The 15453-nt window shown below is 32.1% G+C and overlaps 1 protein-coding gene across 2 annotated transcripts in view; it reads left to right on the plus strand.

Moving 5' to 3' along the window:
* CDH9 (cadherin 9) overlaps nucleotides 1-15453 on the plus strand; it is a 107270-nt gene that overhangs the window by 38033 nt on the left and 53784 nt on the right. The window contains exon 2 of one of the 2 annotated variants that reach the window (XM_019749047.2): nucleotides 1590-1866. The exons of the other annotated variant lie outside the window; for it this stretch is intronic. Within the exon in view, the coding sequence (XP_019604606.1) occupies nucleotides 1639-1866 (228 nt within the window). The 5' untranslated portion in view covers nucleotides 1590-1638. The remainder of the gene's footprint in view (nucleotides 1-1589; nucleotides 1867-15453) is intronic. 2 annotated transcript variants of the gene reach the window in all.

The raw sequence follows: 15453 nt of genomic DNA on the forward strand, positions 1-15453 counted from the left end.
TACCCAAAGTTGGCATCACGGTTAGAACAAACCTCAGGAAATGAAGGATGTGCTCCAATTTCTCTGGCAAGAGTGATCAGCCAAGGATGACGGCCAAAAGAAATCTCCCAGTGAGAAGAAATCAGGGTAATTAGTGTGGTCAACTAAGGATTTGTTGTCTTTTATCAAAGTGAGAGATCAGCTGTCCTTGAGATTCTTTGGCTGCTCATTTTCTACTGCACTATCACTGATCAACAAAATGTAGGGCATGTTCTGAGCTAGCAGCCACGAGATGGTACTTTTCCATTTCGCTAGTTCTCAGCACTCTTTGACATTCTTGTTTTCTGATATTTATGTCAGAGTTTGAAATTGCTTGGTAAAATTTACCAATTTCCCAGAATTTTCAAGATTCTGAATAGTCATATAAAGTCCTGATAAAGGAGAATTACAATCACCTGAGATGTCAGAGTCAAGAAGCAATGTGACCAATTTCTCTCATATTGAAGTGTGTGGATTTGTGGCCATATGTGTATATTTTGTTAAGTTCGAGCATTTTTAAAATAATAGGTATGGAAATCAGGGCACCTATGTGTTACAGAGCCAATAACTCTGGACCATAGGAAGCAGCCATACTATGATTTGCCAATCACCATTCTCTGCTTCATGTTGGAGACACATACATATATACTGCTACAGTGGGAGCAACCATGCTTGATGATAATGATGATGATGATATTGATAATCAAAACATTAACAACTTGAGAATTTGTGTTGTAGCACTGTGTTAACTTCTTTACATATATTATCTAAAAAAATACTGTTTAAGGCTGTTGGTCTAAAACTAGTTCCGACACTCACTAGCTGTAAGATCTTTATCAAATTACTTTAATTCTTCAAGCCTCAGCATTTTCACAGGTATATGCTGTTGTAAAAATAAAGTAAGTCCTTGTACAACAAATGATAATTACAGTGTATCGATAAAAGTTCAAAATAAAATTAGCAATACCTTGTGAGTCAGGTAATAATTATTGTCCTTTGATAGAAAGAGTAGTTGAGACCTATGTTATGTGTCTAAATACCCCAAATTCTCACAAATAATAAGGGATAGAGCCAAGCTAGAGACTTGTATTTGACCTCTATGCCTTGATAACTGCAATTGAGCTTATATATGTATGGTCCAGTGTTGGGCATCTAGACTAAGCCAGGTAAATCAGAATTCATTACCAGAATTTTTCAAACTCAAATCAGAAAAGACTATCAGTTGCTCTCTGGATTGGAACATGTTAAATCTGAACTCTACCTTCCGTCAGACTGAGGAGGCATAGTTCCAAGCAACAGAGATTAGAGAGACAGAGACAGAGAATAGTACTCAAGACCCTAATTCTAGTCAGCTGTTGACTTCCTATTTAGTTTACGTGTGCTATCTCTGTCTTCCTTCTTATCTCTATGATGCATGAGTTTTTAATTATAGTTCACTGACATACACGGAAAAATTACGTATATATATATTATATATAAAATTTAAGTGACATTTACAAAAGTTTTATAGTTTATAGGTTATTTGAAAGTGCAACACCCCTAATAAACCATTTTCTCCCCCTACTTCTCAGGGGAAATAGACAGTACATTGGATTTGATATCCTGCTGAAGCCGCAGATAATGAGGACTTACCATTGCCTACCACTATTCATCTGGACCTATATGTTTCATACAGTTGATGCTATCCCATTAGAAGAAAAAGCTAACAGTGACTTACCAAGCAAAAGGATAGTGGGTCTGACAAAAGAGGATGGTAAAATGCTACATCGCACCAAGCGTGGCTGGATGTGGAATCAGTTCTTCTTGTTGGAAGAGTACACAGGTACAGACACACAATATGTAGGCAAGGTAAGAATTTTTATGTGATAATCTAGAAGCTATAAGTGATAGTAATTTATTTTAAGCAACTTTTCATGTCACTAATGATTATTTAAAAATATTTGACTAATTATGGTGTGCAAAAGGCATGAGAGTGCAGATTATTTCAGTAGGGTAGGGTAAGGAATGTGATTTATTCAGGTAACTAAGTATAGGTCAGTATCCATAGTAAACCTCAAAATAAAATAAGTCATATGTGGATGTGATTTATTATTAATCAGCTAGATATTATTTAACGTTATGTGCGTGCATCTGAAAGATTAAAATAAAACTTTCTTTGAAAAATAAAGTCATGGGTAAATAATAACTAGTGTGTTATAGAAGGGAAAATGAAATGCAAGTGTAATATACAAAAACTTACTAAAATATATTGGTCTCTACTGATGAATAATTTACAATAATTAAGAAGAGTATGATGCGCATGAAAAATAAACAGATGTTTCTAGATTCTTCTGTTTCTTAATCAAACTTAGCTACTTACTGCCTACAAACCAGACCAAAGGGTTTGAGGCAGAAAGAGGAAGAAAAAAAGTAGAAAGAAGAAACTACCTTTAAGAAGATTTAGTATTATGCTAGTAGGTTAGCAATCGGGAACAACTAACAACAGAGAATATGCAACTCCCTTCTTGTATTCGATTTTGAGTAAACCAATTCATTACCTCTCTCCTCTTTCCTCTCTCTCTAAAATTGTGTGGCATGATCATTCTGATGTGCAGAATTTTCTATTTATCTATCTTCCCCTTAACAATGTTACCCATATTACTCTATATGCAGGACAATTCCTTTGTTCACTGTGGATTATCCTTGATTTATGCCTAGTGCTGAGATAATTTCAAATTATGAGAATAAAACATAATAAACATAAACATAAAAAACAAAACAAATTATGAATATTAATATTGTCTTTAGCTCACATATTCATTTTTCTTAATTCTTGGTATATGATATTAGAAGTGATTGCAATTGTATGAGCATTGTTTGATTCACAGCAACATCAGGCAAATAAAATAGAACATGCCAAAAATATAAACATAAAAAGTACCTAATATCACTGAAGTTGTGCCTATTGCTTTTAAAGCGAAATACATTTACCTGTGAAATTTCCACAATCTTGACCTGATTCTTTATTTTGCGTGTGTGACCACATTTTTTTCAAACACAGCTTCCTTTATCAGAAGTCTATTATTTCCTCTTCTTTTGAAATCTCTCTCCTCTGGCTCCATAGGTCATACTTATTTTGTGCAATACAGTTCACTTGCTGATTCTCTTTTCTCTTATTCCTCCTCAGGTTAGTCATATGGCATCCTCCAGCAACCCTCATTTAACATCACTTTTCACACTATAGTTAATACTAACATCATGATATTTCAAGTCCAACTGACAAATGTTTGTGTCTTAGGACTTGAAATTGCCTTATGATTCTTTCTCTAAGGCAGTGTATAAAGGACACACTCAGTTCATGGGGCCTTATCTAAATGATTTCACCCTGGGAGATTGACAGATAGAGAAGAATAGCCACAGATAAAAAGAGATAGTTGTAATCTTAAGGCAATCAAGGCTCCACTACAAGCATTTATTTTTAGCTGTAAACAAAAGTGCTTCTTTCTAAAAAGGGACTGTGCTTGATTAATTGACCACCGTTTACTGCAGTGACAGTTTAAAATATACATTATGCTTTAGATCTGTTTGCACCATCTTGCTTATTTTTAATTTGTTCTGTAATCTGTCCAATAGCTACAAAATGTTTGCACATAGTTTTCTTTAATTACTTTTCATGAAATGCCTTACCACTTGTCTTGGGAAAATAACCTATTTTGTCACCCATGGATAAGTTAAGGTGTTCAATTTTTTTTCTGCTTTTTTATCCTTGACAGCCAGATCATGAACAAAAATGGAAAACCCATTATAATAATCTGAATTTTTGTCAAGTGAAGAAAATCAAATCAAATCTATGTGCCAACTATTTTATATTATCCATGGAAAACAATATGTGCATGAAAGAGAAATTTCAACAAAACACTTATATTACTTTTTTGAAAAAAATAAAATAAAAAACTTTCTCTGTTTTGTCATAGGGCCTTGCCTTAGATATGCCATGTACCACATATCTAATTCAACATTAAAAAAAAGAGGGTCAAATATATGGTGACAAGAGGAGATGTGACTTTGGGTGGTGAACAAACAATGCATTATATAGACGATGTACTACAGAATAGTATACTTGAAACCTATATGATTTTATTAATCAATGTTAGCTCAATGTTAAATTTAATTAAAAAATAGGTTTCCAACTTCTTAGCATGTATTAAGTTCTTAATGGTCTATACACTCTCTTCTAACCTGCTTTCCTGGCTTTTGACATAATTTTTCATTTGTATCTACAGAGACTAGCTAGATTCTTGCCTGAGAACTTCGTTAAACACATAAGTTCTGATGAGGATTTAACCTGAACACCATGCACATTGTACTTTTGATCACAGTGCTCTGCTTGCTCTGGCTAAACACAAACTTAGCCTTCCAGGATCCACTGCACTGGCGATATACCATGTAAAGCAAAGGCCTATCACATGTACCATACACCACCAGGGTTAGGGAAGAATAGGTAGCTTCTAATGGGAAGAGATTTTGACAATTTTTCACTTAATTTTTACAGGAGCTAGGTACTGCAGAAAATAAGACCCATTATTAATTTATAGGTGATATAAAGTCAGAAAGATATATAATCCTTATATGTGAGATCTAGAGTTTGGTCCTGAATTTAGAGGAAGCAGTTTTAGAGCAAACAAAGGAGAAGCAGCAAAATTTAATAAAATGCACATGTGCACACACACACACACACACATGCAATTTACAAGGTCAGTCCTGATAGCATCATTCAATAATTATGCAGAACTCAGAAGTCCATTAAACTTCCCAAAAGTCAGGTTTTTGTTAGATTAAATTAAATTGTCATTAAGATTTCTTTAACTCCGGATTTCTGACATTTTTTTAAGGTTGTGGAGGAGGCTGTCTCTGTGGGCAGAAGGAGCTAGTAATAACATGATAAAAACTTTCACGTGTATAATCCAAGCAGGTAGGATTGCCTATGGCAATGATAAAAGAAACACACACACACACACACACACACACACACACACAGACTAATCCAATGGGATGAAGTTAGATCACTACTGTGAAAGGGCTAGAATTCCATGCTGAGCTGTTTTTATATACAGCGTGGGGTGTGAGTCCCTGCTGAAAGCTCTTGTACAAATTCGTTATTTGCTTTCATTGTCAGGATGGACTAGTGGAGCAAGAAGATAAACCACAACGCTATTTTTATAAGAAAGTACTATAGAATACTTCCTTATGCCATTTCAGACATTTGCAATACAGGAGAGAAAAGTCAGAAACGTTGAAATTAAGGGCAAATTTTGTTTTTCACAACAATGCCATCTGAAGTTTTGTTTTTCACAACAATGCTCACTTTTAACTAAAACTATTAGATATTTACTAATTCTGTTTCCTGTACTAAGAGAAGCCTTTAGTTCTTACTCAAGAGGATTACAAAGTCACAAGAATTGCCATGTAGCTTCCCTGTAATTTGAATCAACACATGTGACTGAATTACTTAGACAGACTAGTAATACTGCTCAAGAAAAGAATTAAATTTAACAAAAAAGCATAGCAAAGGCTCCTTCTATTCTGTTAGAGAATCTTCATATGTTTTTGACTTTTCACACATTAGATCTAGATCCTGAAGAATCCCTAGTTATCATAGATTAATAATTAATTGGTCATATCGCTATTATTGAGAATTGAACAGATTTTAATATGTGGTTATAAAACACACTTATTGCATGAAAAGGCAAACTCATAGACATAGTATTTATTATTTTTAAGGAAAACATTAGTATTCAAAAAACAATTTTGAAATATCAAATTAATTGACCATTACATCTTAATTCAAAGATATGTATTTGAATTACTTACTTTGCTCAGGGATATTGAAAAAACATCATGAAACTGCCTGCAAGTAATCACCATCTGATACAAATAAGATATATTTTTTACAGAGTTAGCTCTCAATTTTTCATAGTTTTAATTCAATAACTTTTCCTATTCCATAGCTGAAATCATCATGAGTATAATCATAGAATCTTAGAACGGAAGGGGATTTTATCATTTATCACACTCTTGGTTACAATTAGATACACTCGGTTTAGACGTTGACTAAAATAATGGAAACATAGGTACCAACTGCAAATCATATAGGACTCTGGTTCATATTAGATGGCATCACCAAACTGTGGGATGACTCTCTTTTGCACTCACGTATGTTGATGTATGCACTAAATATTGATATTTCCCCAAAGCATACATAACATATTGTATTTGGATAGGCAATTTTCTCTTAGGCGTTTAGGATATAGGAGTTTGATGTGTACAGACACAGAAGTAAAATCAGAGATTTCCTGAAGGATGTCTGATAAATTTTTATAGTATATTATAGTGTTTTTCAGAATTGAAATAAATTACCTTCATAAAAGTTTTAGAATGCCATTACTCACGGCGCAGTACATGTAGCAGCTGCTTGTGATTTATAAGCACGTTGCATCCCAAAATTCTCTTTATAGGTTGGTTGTTTAAAACTAGGAGCACATGAGAAAGATATTAAGCATTAAGACTAGGTTTCAGGACAGTGTACACGTGCTTATTTCACACTGAGTTCTATAAAAACCTACTTCTGTTATTGAAAAATAACTCCAATTTACTTTAGTAGAATTCAAAGTATTCAATATCATTGCATACTACAGCCTCTGTTCTATGTCCCCATAACTATGTAGCCCGAGCTCTCGGCAGAAATCCTTCCTCTCCCATACTCCTATACTTGACCTCTATTTCATCATATTCAAAGGCCCATTTCCAGAGAGCATCTAAACCTCTTTTCCATAATTTCATCTCTTCTCCTTGCTTTAAGTCTAATCACAAATGCATCCTCTTACATAAAGCTCATCTTCATTCTCCTCAGCTAGAATCTCGCATCAAAATTATATTATCTATCAAAATCTTATTCGTGGCACAAGTTCAATTATTTTGGCCTACTGTTTTAGCTCCTAAATCTGTGACCGTTGGTTGGGCTTGAATGTGTGTTGGATTTCGATTTTTTTATTTTTCCTTCTCCAAAATGTTTGATGTTATATATTCACTCAAAATTTATATTCAGTTGCTATCTCAAGAGATCTTTGAGCATTTAACATCTGGGTTCTGAGAGACTGATACTATGAAACACAGAAAGAGCAGAGATAGTTTAAATTAAGTATATTCCCTTCTGACACAGTTGCACCAAAGTCAATTCCTTTCCTCTGTTTCCACTACACTTGAGGGCCCTAATTGCAACCAAGGCCTGTCTATTTTGCTCTATGCCCTCATACTTTAGATTCATTTTCACTCCAAAATAACTGATATGTCCTTAATACAGATGATTTCAAAGTGGTATGAAGAATTAAAAACATAAGACTAAACAAATTTTGACTAAATAAGGAATTGTAACTACTCCTAGAAATATTTACATTTAAAATTTAAGGGATTTTTTTTTTTTTTTTTTGGCAGGAATATAAGTAACTGTTAAATCATTCAAAAAGATATCAGAGTGTGGTAGCAAATGTTTATTAATATGATTACCAAATTATGTGTGAGTTTTCCTGATACCAATTTTATTATTTATGAACTATTTCTAATATCCCAACATTGTCTTTCTCTACTTACAAACTTGCAGAAGATCAAATCTACCCTTACATACTTATAAGTGTTAAAAAAAAAAAAAAAGAAAGAAAATAAACTTAAATAGAAATAGTAGTCTCCAGGAGAGTACATAAAGAGGGATAGGGAAAACAATATTTAAGCATTAGCACCATAAGAATATTAAAATGTTCAACTTTCTAATATATCTCTTTGTCAGTTTTTCATCATTTTATGCAATTATTAGGTGCATACTATTATCTGTTATGTTTCTGATTAACTGATGTTTTATTATTATAAAACATCACCCTTTATGTTTGATAATACTACCTGCTTGAAGTTTACCTTGCCTGTACAAAGTTACATATACCAATTCATTTATGATTATGTTTGTGTGGCTTATCTTTTTCCATCCTTTTGCTTACAGAATTTTTGTGTAATTGTATTTAAAACACAGACCTTGTAAACAGTTCAAATTTGGTTTACGTTTTTTTATCCACTCTGAAAATCTTTAACATTTAATTAAAGTGTTAATTCCCTTCATATATAATTACATTATTGATACATTTGGATTTAAGTCTGTCAATGAAAAACATCCAGCCTAAGAGAAAGCTAATAAGAGTTTATTTGAGCCAAACTGACGACGAATGCCGGGTGGCAAAATCTCAAAGGATTGAGAAAATGCTCTGTGAAATGTCTGTTTGCAGTTTATTTTATATGTAGAATCAGAGGAGGGTTACATGAAATCCATTGGTGATAGATTAAGGGGGTAGGAGAAAGCAAAGCTGGGAAAACTCTGGGATTGGATAAAAGTAAATAGGAGAGATAGGTACTTCTTTCACATAGGTGGTACAGGATAACTGACAGTTTTCATAGAGATGTTAATCAAGGGACAAGAATCATAATGAGGGATTCTCTACTTTCCTACTCTGGTCCTGAAAAAGGGATTACTGACATTTCAAGGATGTCATTTTAGGTGCAAAAAGACAATAGACAGGCCCACTTAAAGGCACAGATTGACTTTATGAACGAAGCTTTTGACTATAGATGTGACTTCCCTCCACAGCCCACTTAGTTATGAAATTTTTTATGCTCCCACCATCTTATGTGGTTAATTTCAGTCTCCTGAGCTTGTCAGGTTTAATATGTGGCCCTTGTCCATCCACAAGTCTACCATTTTCTTGTTTCCATTTATCCCACTGCTCTTTATACTCTTGTTTCTGCTTTTCTACCATATTTTGGATCAATTGAGTATTATTTTTTAATCTGAATTTATAATCTTTATAAATGTTCCTTAACCTATTATAATATAAATTTAATTAACATTATATATTTTAGCATATAATGCAATCTTACAATAGTATAACTTCATTTCCTCCATGGTACTTTATTCTATTTTTGTCATATAATTCTTTCTGATATATTATAAAATGTACCACACATTGCTAATGATTATTTTTAAGCATTTCAATACTGATTTAAAAAGTTAAAAAAAGAAAAATATAATACATCATATTACACTATATTATATTATATTATACATAATTTTCATTTATAGTCTGTGAATTTTATTCTTTTGTGTAGATAGGAATTTTTGTTGCTATAATTTTCCTCCAACCTGAAGACCTCATTTAGCATTACTTGCAGTGTGGATCTACTAGAAACAGATTTTCTGATTTTTTTTTTTTATCTGAAAATATCTTTATTTCACTTTTATTTTTGAAAATACATTTAAATTGAATATAGAAATATAGGTTTATGGGATTTTTTTGTTTTGTTTTGTGTTTTCCTTTTAGCACTTTCTTTAAAGTTTTGTTACATTGCAATGTGTATTCTTTTACTTTGAATAAGAAGTCAGAGATTATTGTTGCCTTATATCTTATGTGTGTTAGTCTCTGGTTTTAAGTTTCTGAATGTTTCTTTGGCTCTTTATAGTATTAGTGTGATAACCAGATGTGTGTTTTTTGTTTTTGTTTTTGTTTTATCCCACTTGGGATTCACTGGTCTTAACCAGTGGGTCCTTTTTCATCAAATTTTAAAATTGTATGGTCACTTTCTAAAAATTATTTTTTGGCTTGTTCTTTCTTCTTTTGGCGAATTACTACAAATACAAGTATATTAGGGCACACTGTATTGTCCCATAGATCTTGAAACTGTTAGATATTTTTTTTCAATATTTTTTGTCTCTGTTCTTCAGCTTGGATAATATATTTTTACTGTCTTTAAATGTGTAGTTTCTTATATTTCTATATCAAACCTGCTGTTATAAAATTTTATTACAGAAGTTATAATTTCTACTTCTAGGTTTCATTTTCTGACTATTTGATTTTTCATATATTTTATGAAATTCCTAATGTAGTAGCCCATTATTTTAGTATGTCCTATAAATTCTTTAATTCTGATGACAGTTATTTTTATAATATTTGCCCATTAAATCCAATATCTGAGTCTCATTTGTGTCTATTTCTATTGACTATTCTCTCATTTTGTTATATTTCTCTCCTTTTTTAATTTCTAGAAAGCATAGATCCTAACATTATGAGTAATACATTATGTAGATTCTAGATTTTTTATCTTTCCCTGAAGAGTATTGAGTTTTGTTCTCTCTCTCTCTCTCTCTCTCTCTCTCTCTCTCTCTCTCTCTCTCTCTCCCCCCCTGACTCCCTACCTCTCCCTCCCATCTCCCCATTTGCCTTTATTATTTCTCATCTCAATTTTTTTTTTCTCTTCTCAATGTTTTTTCTATGGGTCTCTTTGATCTCTGCTCTCCCTCTCTCTCCCCTCCTCCTTCTCTTTTCCTTCCTCACTCTTTTCTTCTGAAGCTTACTCTCCCTCCACAGGTACTTCCCTCTACCGCTGTCACCCTGTCCCACCAAGGCAAGACCACACACACACTTTTATACCATATTGTTGCTGTATCTTTTCTATGTTTAGATACACATATACCTACAATTGTTTTACAGTTGTCTACAGTATTCAGGAAAGTACCATGCACCGAGGTTTGTAGCTAGGAGCAACAGGCTATTCCATATAGATTAGGTGCATAGTAGGCTGCTCCATGTAGGTTATAAGTGCATTCGATTATTCTCACACAACAAAATCATCTCAGACTCATTTCTCAGAATGTATCTCCATCATTAAGCAATGCTTGACTGTAACATAAATAATGACTATGAACATAAATAATTCTTAATCAGCAGATTAAAAAAATAATGAATTTGTGTGTGTGTGTGTGTGTGTGTGTGTATGTGTTGCCAACTTGGTGTGTTTAAAGATGCACATGTGTAAACTAATGTATGCACATATTAATTGTGGCAATAAAATTGTATATTTATCTATAACTATGTTAATATAACCAATATCACAATATAGAATTTTTTTAGCCTAAAATAATGCACCCTCATAAATATTCCTTTCTTATCAATGCGCTAACAGGGGTAACCACTTTTCTGACCACCTATGATAAGTTTGCCAGTCTTTGATTTCATATGCATGGACTCAAACATTATGCCTGGTTTCTATATGTCAACTTTATGGAGGATAAATTCATGCACTAAATTGTGTATAGGACTAATTTTATAATGGCTGTAAAGTTGTCCATTGTATAAAGATACCACTATTGATTTATCTATTCTACTATTGAGGGATGATTGATATGCTTCTATATGGAGGCAACTATAAACAAAACTGCTGTAAACATTACTGTACATTTTTATTGTCACATGTGAATTTATTTCCTTTGTGTATACTTTAAGAATGAGATCGCTAAATCATAGAGTGGGTATATATCTTTAGTAGAAACTAGAAAAAATATTTTCAAAGAGACTGTACTAATTTATATCCCAACCAATAATTTGTGAGAATTCCAGTTATTCCATGTACTTACTAATGTTTTATATTGCCAGTATGATGTAATTCAAAAGTTTAACCATTTTGGTGGTACAGTTTTAATTTGAACGACCCTAAAACTTTAAAAATTAGGCATATTTCAATTTTGTATTGGCCATTTGGTTTGGAAATTTTTGTTTTGAAATGAATGCATAGGCATTTGCTCACTTTTTAAAAATTGTTATCCAACTTTGTCTTGTCACTATATAAAGGACTTTATATATACTACAATTTTTCCCCCAAAATAAGACATAGCCAGACAATCAGCTCTAATGCGTCTTTTGGAGCAAAAATTAATATAAGTTTCGGTCTTATTTTACTTATAGTATATCCCTGTGTATTACTTATAGTAAAATAAGAACGGGTCTTAATATAATATAATACAATATAACGTAATATAACGTAATATAACGTAATATAACGTAATATAACGTAATATAACGTAATATAACGTAATATAATATAATATAATATAATATAATATAATATAATATAATATAATATAATATAAATACCAGATCTTATATTAATTTCTGCTCCAAAAGATGCACTAGAGCTTATTATCTGGCCAGGTCTTATTTTCAGGGAAACAGGATAGATACAAGCCATATATTAGACAGATTTATGGAAATCTTCCAATTTTTGCTTACTTTTTTTGTGTGTCATTTACTGAAGAAAGTTTTTAACTTAATTAGGTTTAACTTACCAATCTCCTCTTTTAAGGTTATTAATTCTGCTATCTACTTAAAAAAAAATTGCTTATCATTAAGGTAATATATTTTGTTTTTTTCCAGAAATTTCATAATTTCATCTATCACATATAGGTCTATAAGACAATTTTAATTCAGTTATGGCCTAGATGTAAGGTAGAGGTTAAAGGGTCCACATAGATCTAGAATTGCCCCAGCATTAATTTTTTTCATGATAATTTATATACCTAATTCCAGTGGACATATATTTTTAATTCATATGTCTAAGTGTGCATATGTATATCTAGTCATTTCATTTATCTTTTTGTTTATCCTTGTGGCAATACCAAGCTGTCTTAATTACTAAAACATTATTGTTTTATTTTTTAATCTAGTTATTTAAGTTCCCCCACCTCTTCTTCAAGATACCCAGGGTATTTGAATTCCTTTGTATTTTCATAAAACTTTTGAAATTATTTTTTTTTAATTTCCAATAGTCTCAGAAACTATTTCAGTTGAAAGAGACTCACATGACATGGCTATTTAAGGAAATGTGTGATCCTAGAATGATTTATAGAAATTATAGGTGGAAACTTACAATATATTACTAAAACAATTTAAATATTTGAAAATGGACTCTTTATTTTAATGTTAAATATAATTATGTTGCCAAATTTATCTAATTTGGTAATTGCACTATGATTATATTGGACAATTTCCTCATTCTTAGATTACAGATGTTGAAATAGTCATTTAGACGTATAAGTAGATAAGATGTCAAAAAATGGGATACGATTACTTTAGTGTATATAATACATGCAATAATAAATATGACAAGTATTCATAGGCCTACAGAAGTCTATAAATCAATAAAATATGAACAAGTAAATACATAAATGTGCAAAAAGATTGAATAGATATTCCACAAAATATGTTTTGTGTGTCGCCTGCCAAGAGCATATATATGATAAGGGGCTCAACTCATTAGGGAAGGTAGATTTAAACCACTCAAACACTGGAATGACTATGAGTGAAAAGATGTACTATCCCAAGGGGGTTGATGATAAGAACCAATTGAAACTCTCACAGATTCAGGTTAAACTACAAAAACATTAAGGGAGATTTAAATGAAGAAATACAATATGCTCAGAAATTAGAAGATTAAAAAATAATCTAAAGACTGAGCGCCATCCCAATCAATATCCCTGTGTATTTCTTTTAACTTACTTTGAAATAATTTAAAACTTACAGGTCACTCAAACTGTGCAAAGAACTTCTGTACACCATTTAGCAAGAGTTAGCAATTATCAATATTTCACCCAATTTGTTTTATCACTCTTTTGGTGTATACAGATTTTGTACCATGGCAGACATATTTCCATTTTATCATTTCATTTTTGTCTAGGACTTGTCCCTTCCTGAGAACTAAGTTGGCAAGGATTCAGCTCTAATTTCTATTCCCTCCTGATAAAATTTCTATTCAGCTCCTTAGCTTTCTTGCTCACATTATCGATCGTACTTGGAGTTGTGGCTTGTGCATATGAAGTTTAGACATCAACTAAATATTTGGGGATGTTATCAGAGACATGGGGGATCCCCTCTCTGTGACTTCCTCCTTCCTCAGACTGTGGACTCCAATTTCTAGCCACTGTGCCAGATCCAAACTCCAACAACTATATCCTCCACCCAATAATATTTCTTCTCTCTGGATTCCAAATGTATAGTCCCTAACCCCATAACTAGAAAATATTCTTAATGGGGAAACAGGGAGTGACTGTTTAATGGGTACAGTGTTTCATTTCAGGATGATGAAAAAGTACTGGAGATGGATAATGACGATGGTTACACAACAATGTGTATGTACATAATGCCACTTAATTATACACTTAAAGATAGTGAAAATGTAAACAGAGTATTATGTATCTTTTAATGCAATTGAAAGACCCAAAGTTTGTTCTCCCTTAAATTTTCAAAAACTTCAGAATTTTATTATTATATACTTTTATCTCTAGTAATGCTTTGTATACAACAGTTCAACATTTATTTTTATTATTATTATTATCATTGTAAAATAAAGGTTTCCAACTTTCATAGGGAAAAAAAAAGGAGTACTTATTTTATAAAATTTAATCAATGTCAGAATAAACAAAGAATGAAAGTTCCTTACAAACTTCCATGGACACTACAAAAACAAAACAAAACAAAACAGAAGAAAAGCCTGGTAATGATATAGACCTCACAAAGCTTAACTCAAGTTCAAAGACTTTGCAGCTCCACTTCCTTTGATTGGTGTCAAACCCATCTTTTGAACTATCTAGTATGCTATTCTACTACATATGTAGCTGAGCGACATAAAATAGACATCACATCCCTATTTTATTTTCACTGTATTAAAAAAAAATAACCCCATCCTATCCATTCAGAGTGGTCTATTCTTTGAAAAAACAGATGCCCCTCACCTCCAGTTCCATGCCCGGCACATATTGGTACTCAATTCAATGATGATCTTAATCTAGGTTTTGGAGTACAGAACTGTGATGTTATCATCACTGTTGTAATTACTGTACTGATTAAGCACAAGATAGAGCTAAACAGGAATAGGCAGATCTCTTCCAAACCCTCCGAACTGCTTTAGTGGAGTTTTGCAAGGGGGGGAGGGGAATTATGTATTATGCCTATTCACTTATTTATCTTTTTAAGTACAAAAATCATTATTTTTCTCAGTAAAGGTGGCCTTTTCAAACATGAAACCACGATTTTAACAAAATGGTGCAGAAGAGGAAAAGTTAAGTTTTAAAATATATTATGTAAGCTACTTAGGTAAAATGGAGCCATATTAAATAATGCAAAATTTACATTTCATTTTGTAGATTTTCCAATGCATTTTAAAATATAAAATGCATTATAAACAATGTTTTGAACCTAAAATTCATTCATGGCATTAAAACAGAACATGAGATCACGGTACAAAAATGATATAAAATCCACTCAAGGGAATATGCATTAAAACATGTTCTCTAAGGCACATTAGGGCAAGGAGACAGACACTCAAAATCAGTAAAATTTCTTCTTGTTAGAAACAGTCAAAAAGCTTTGCTATGGAAGGGTTTCAAATTGATGGATAGTATTCTGTAATTATATTTTTGTGATACATTTATCTTCAGACTCAACTGTGTATCAATAGTTAATATGGCTTGCACTGCTAATTTTCAAGTAACTTCTGTAGTAAAGAATACAAAATATTAAATGCCATACAGGT

This window comes from Rhinolophus sinicus, linkage group LG03 (assembly GCF_036562045.2).
Source record: "Rhinolophus sinicus isolate RSC01 linkage group LG03, ASM3656204v1, whole genome shotgun sequence".
Classification (NCBI taxonomy): Eukaryota; Metazoa; Chordata; class Mammalia; order Chiroptera; family Rhinolophidae; genus Rhinolophus; species Rhinolophus sinicus.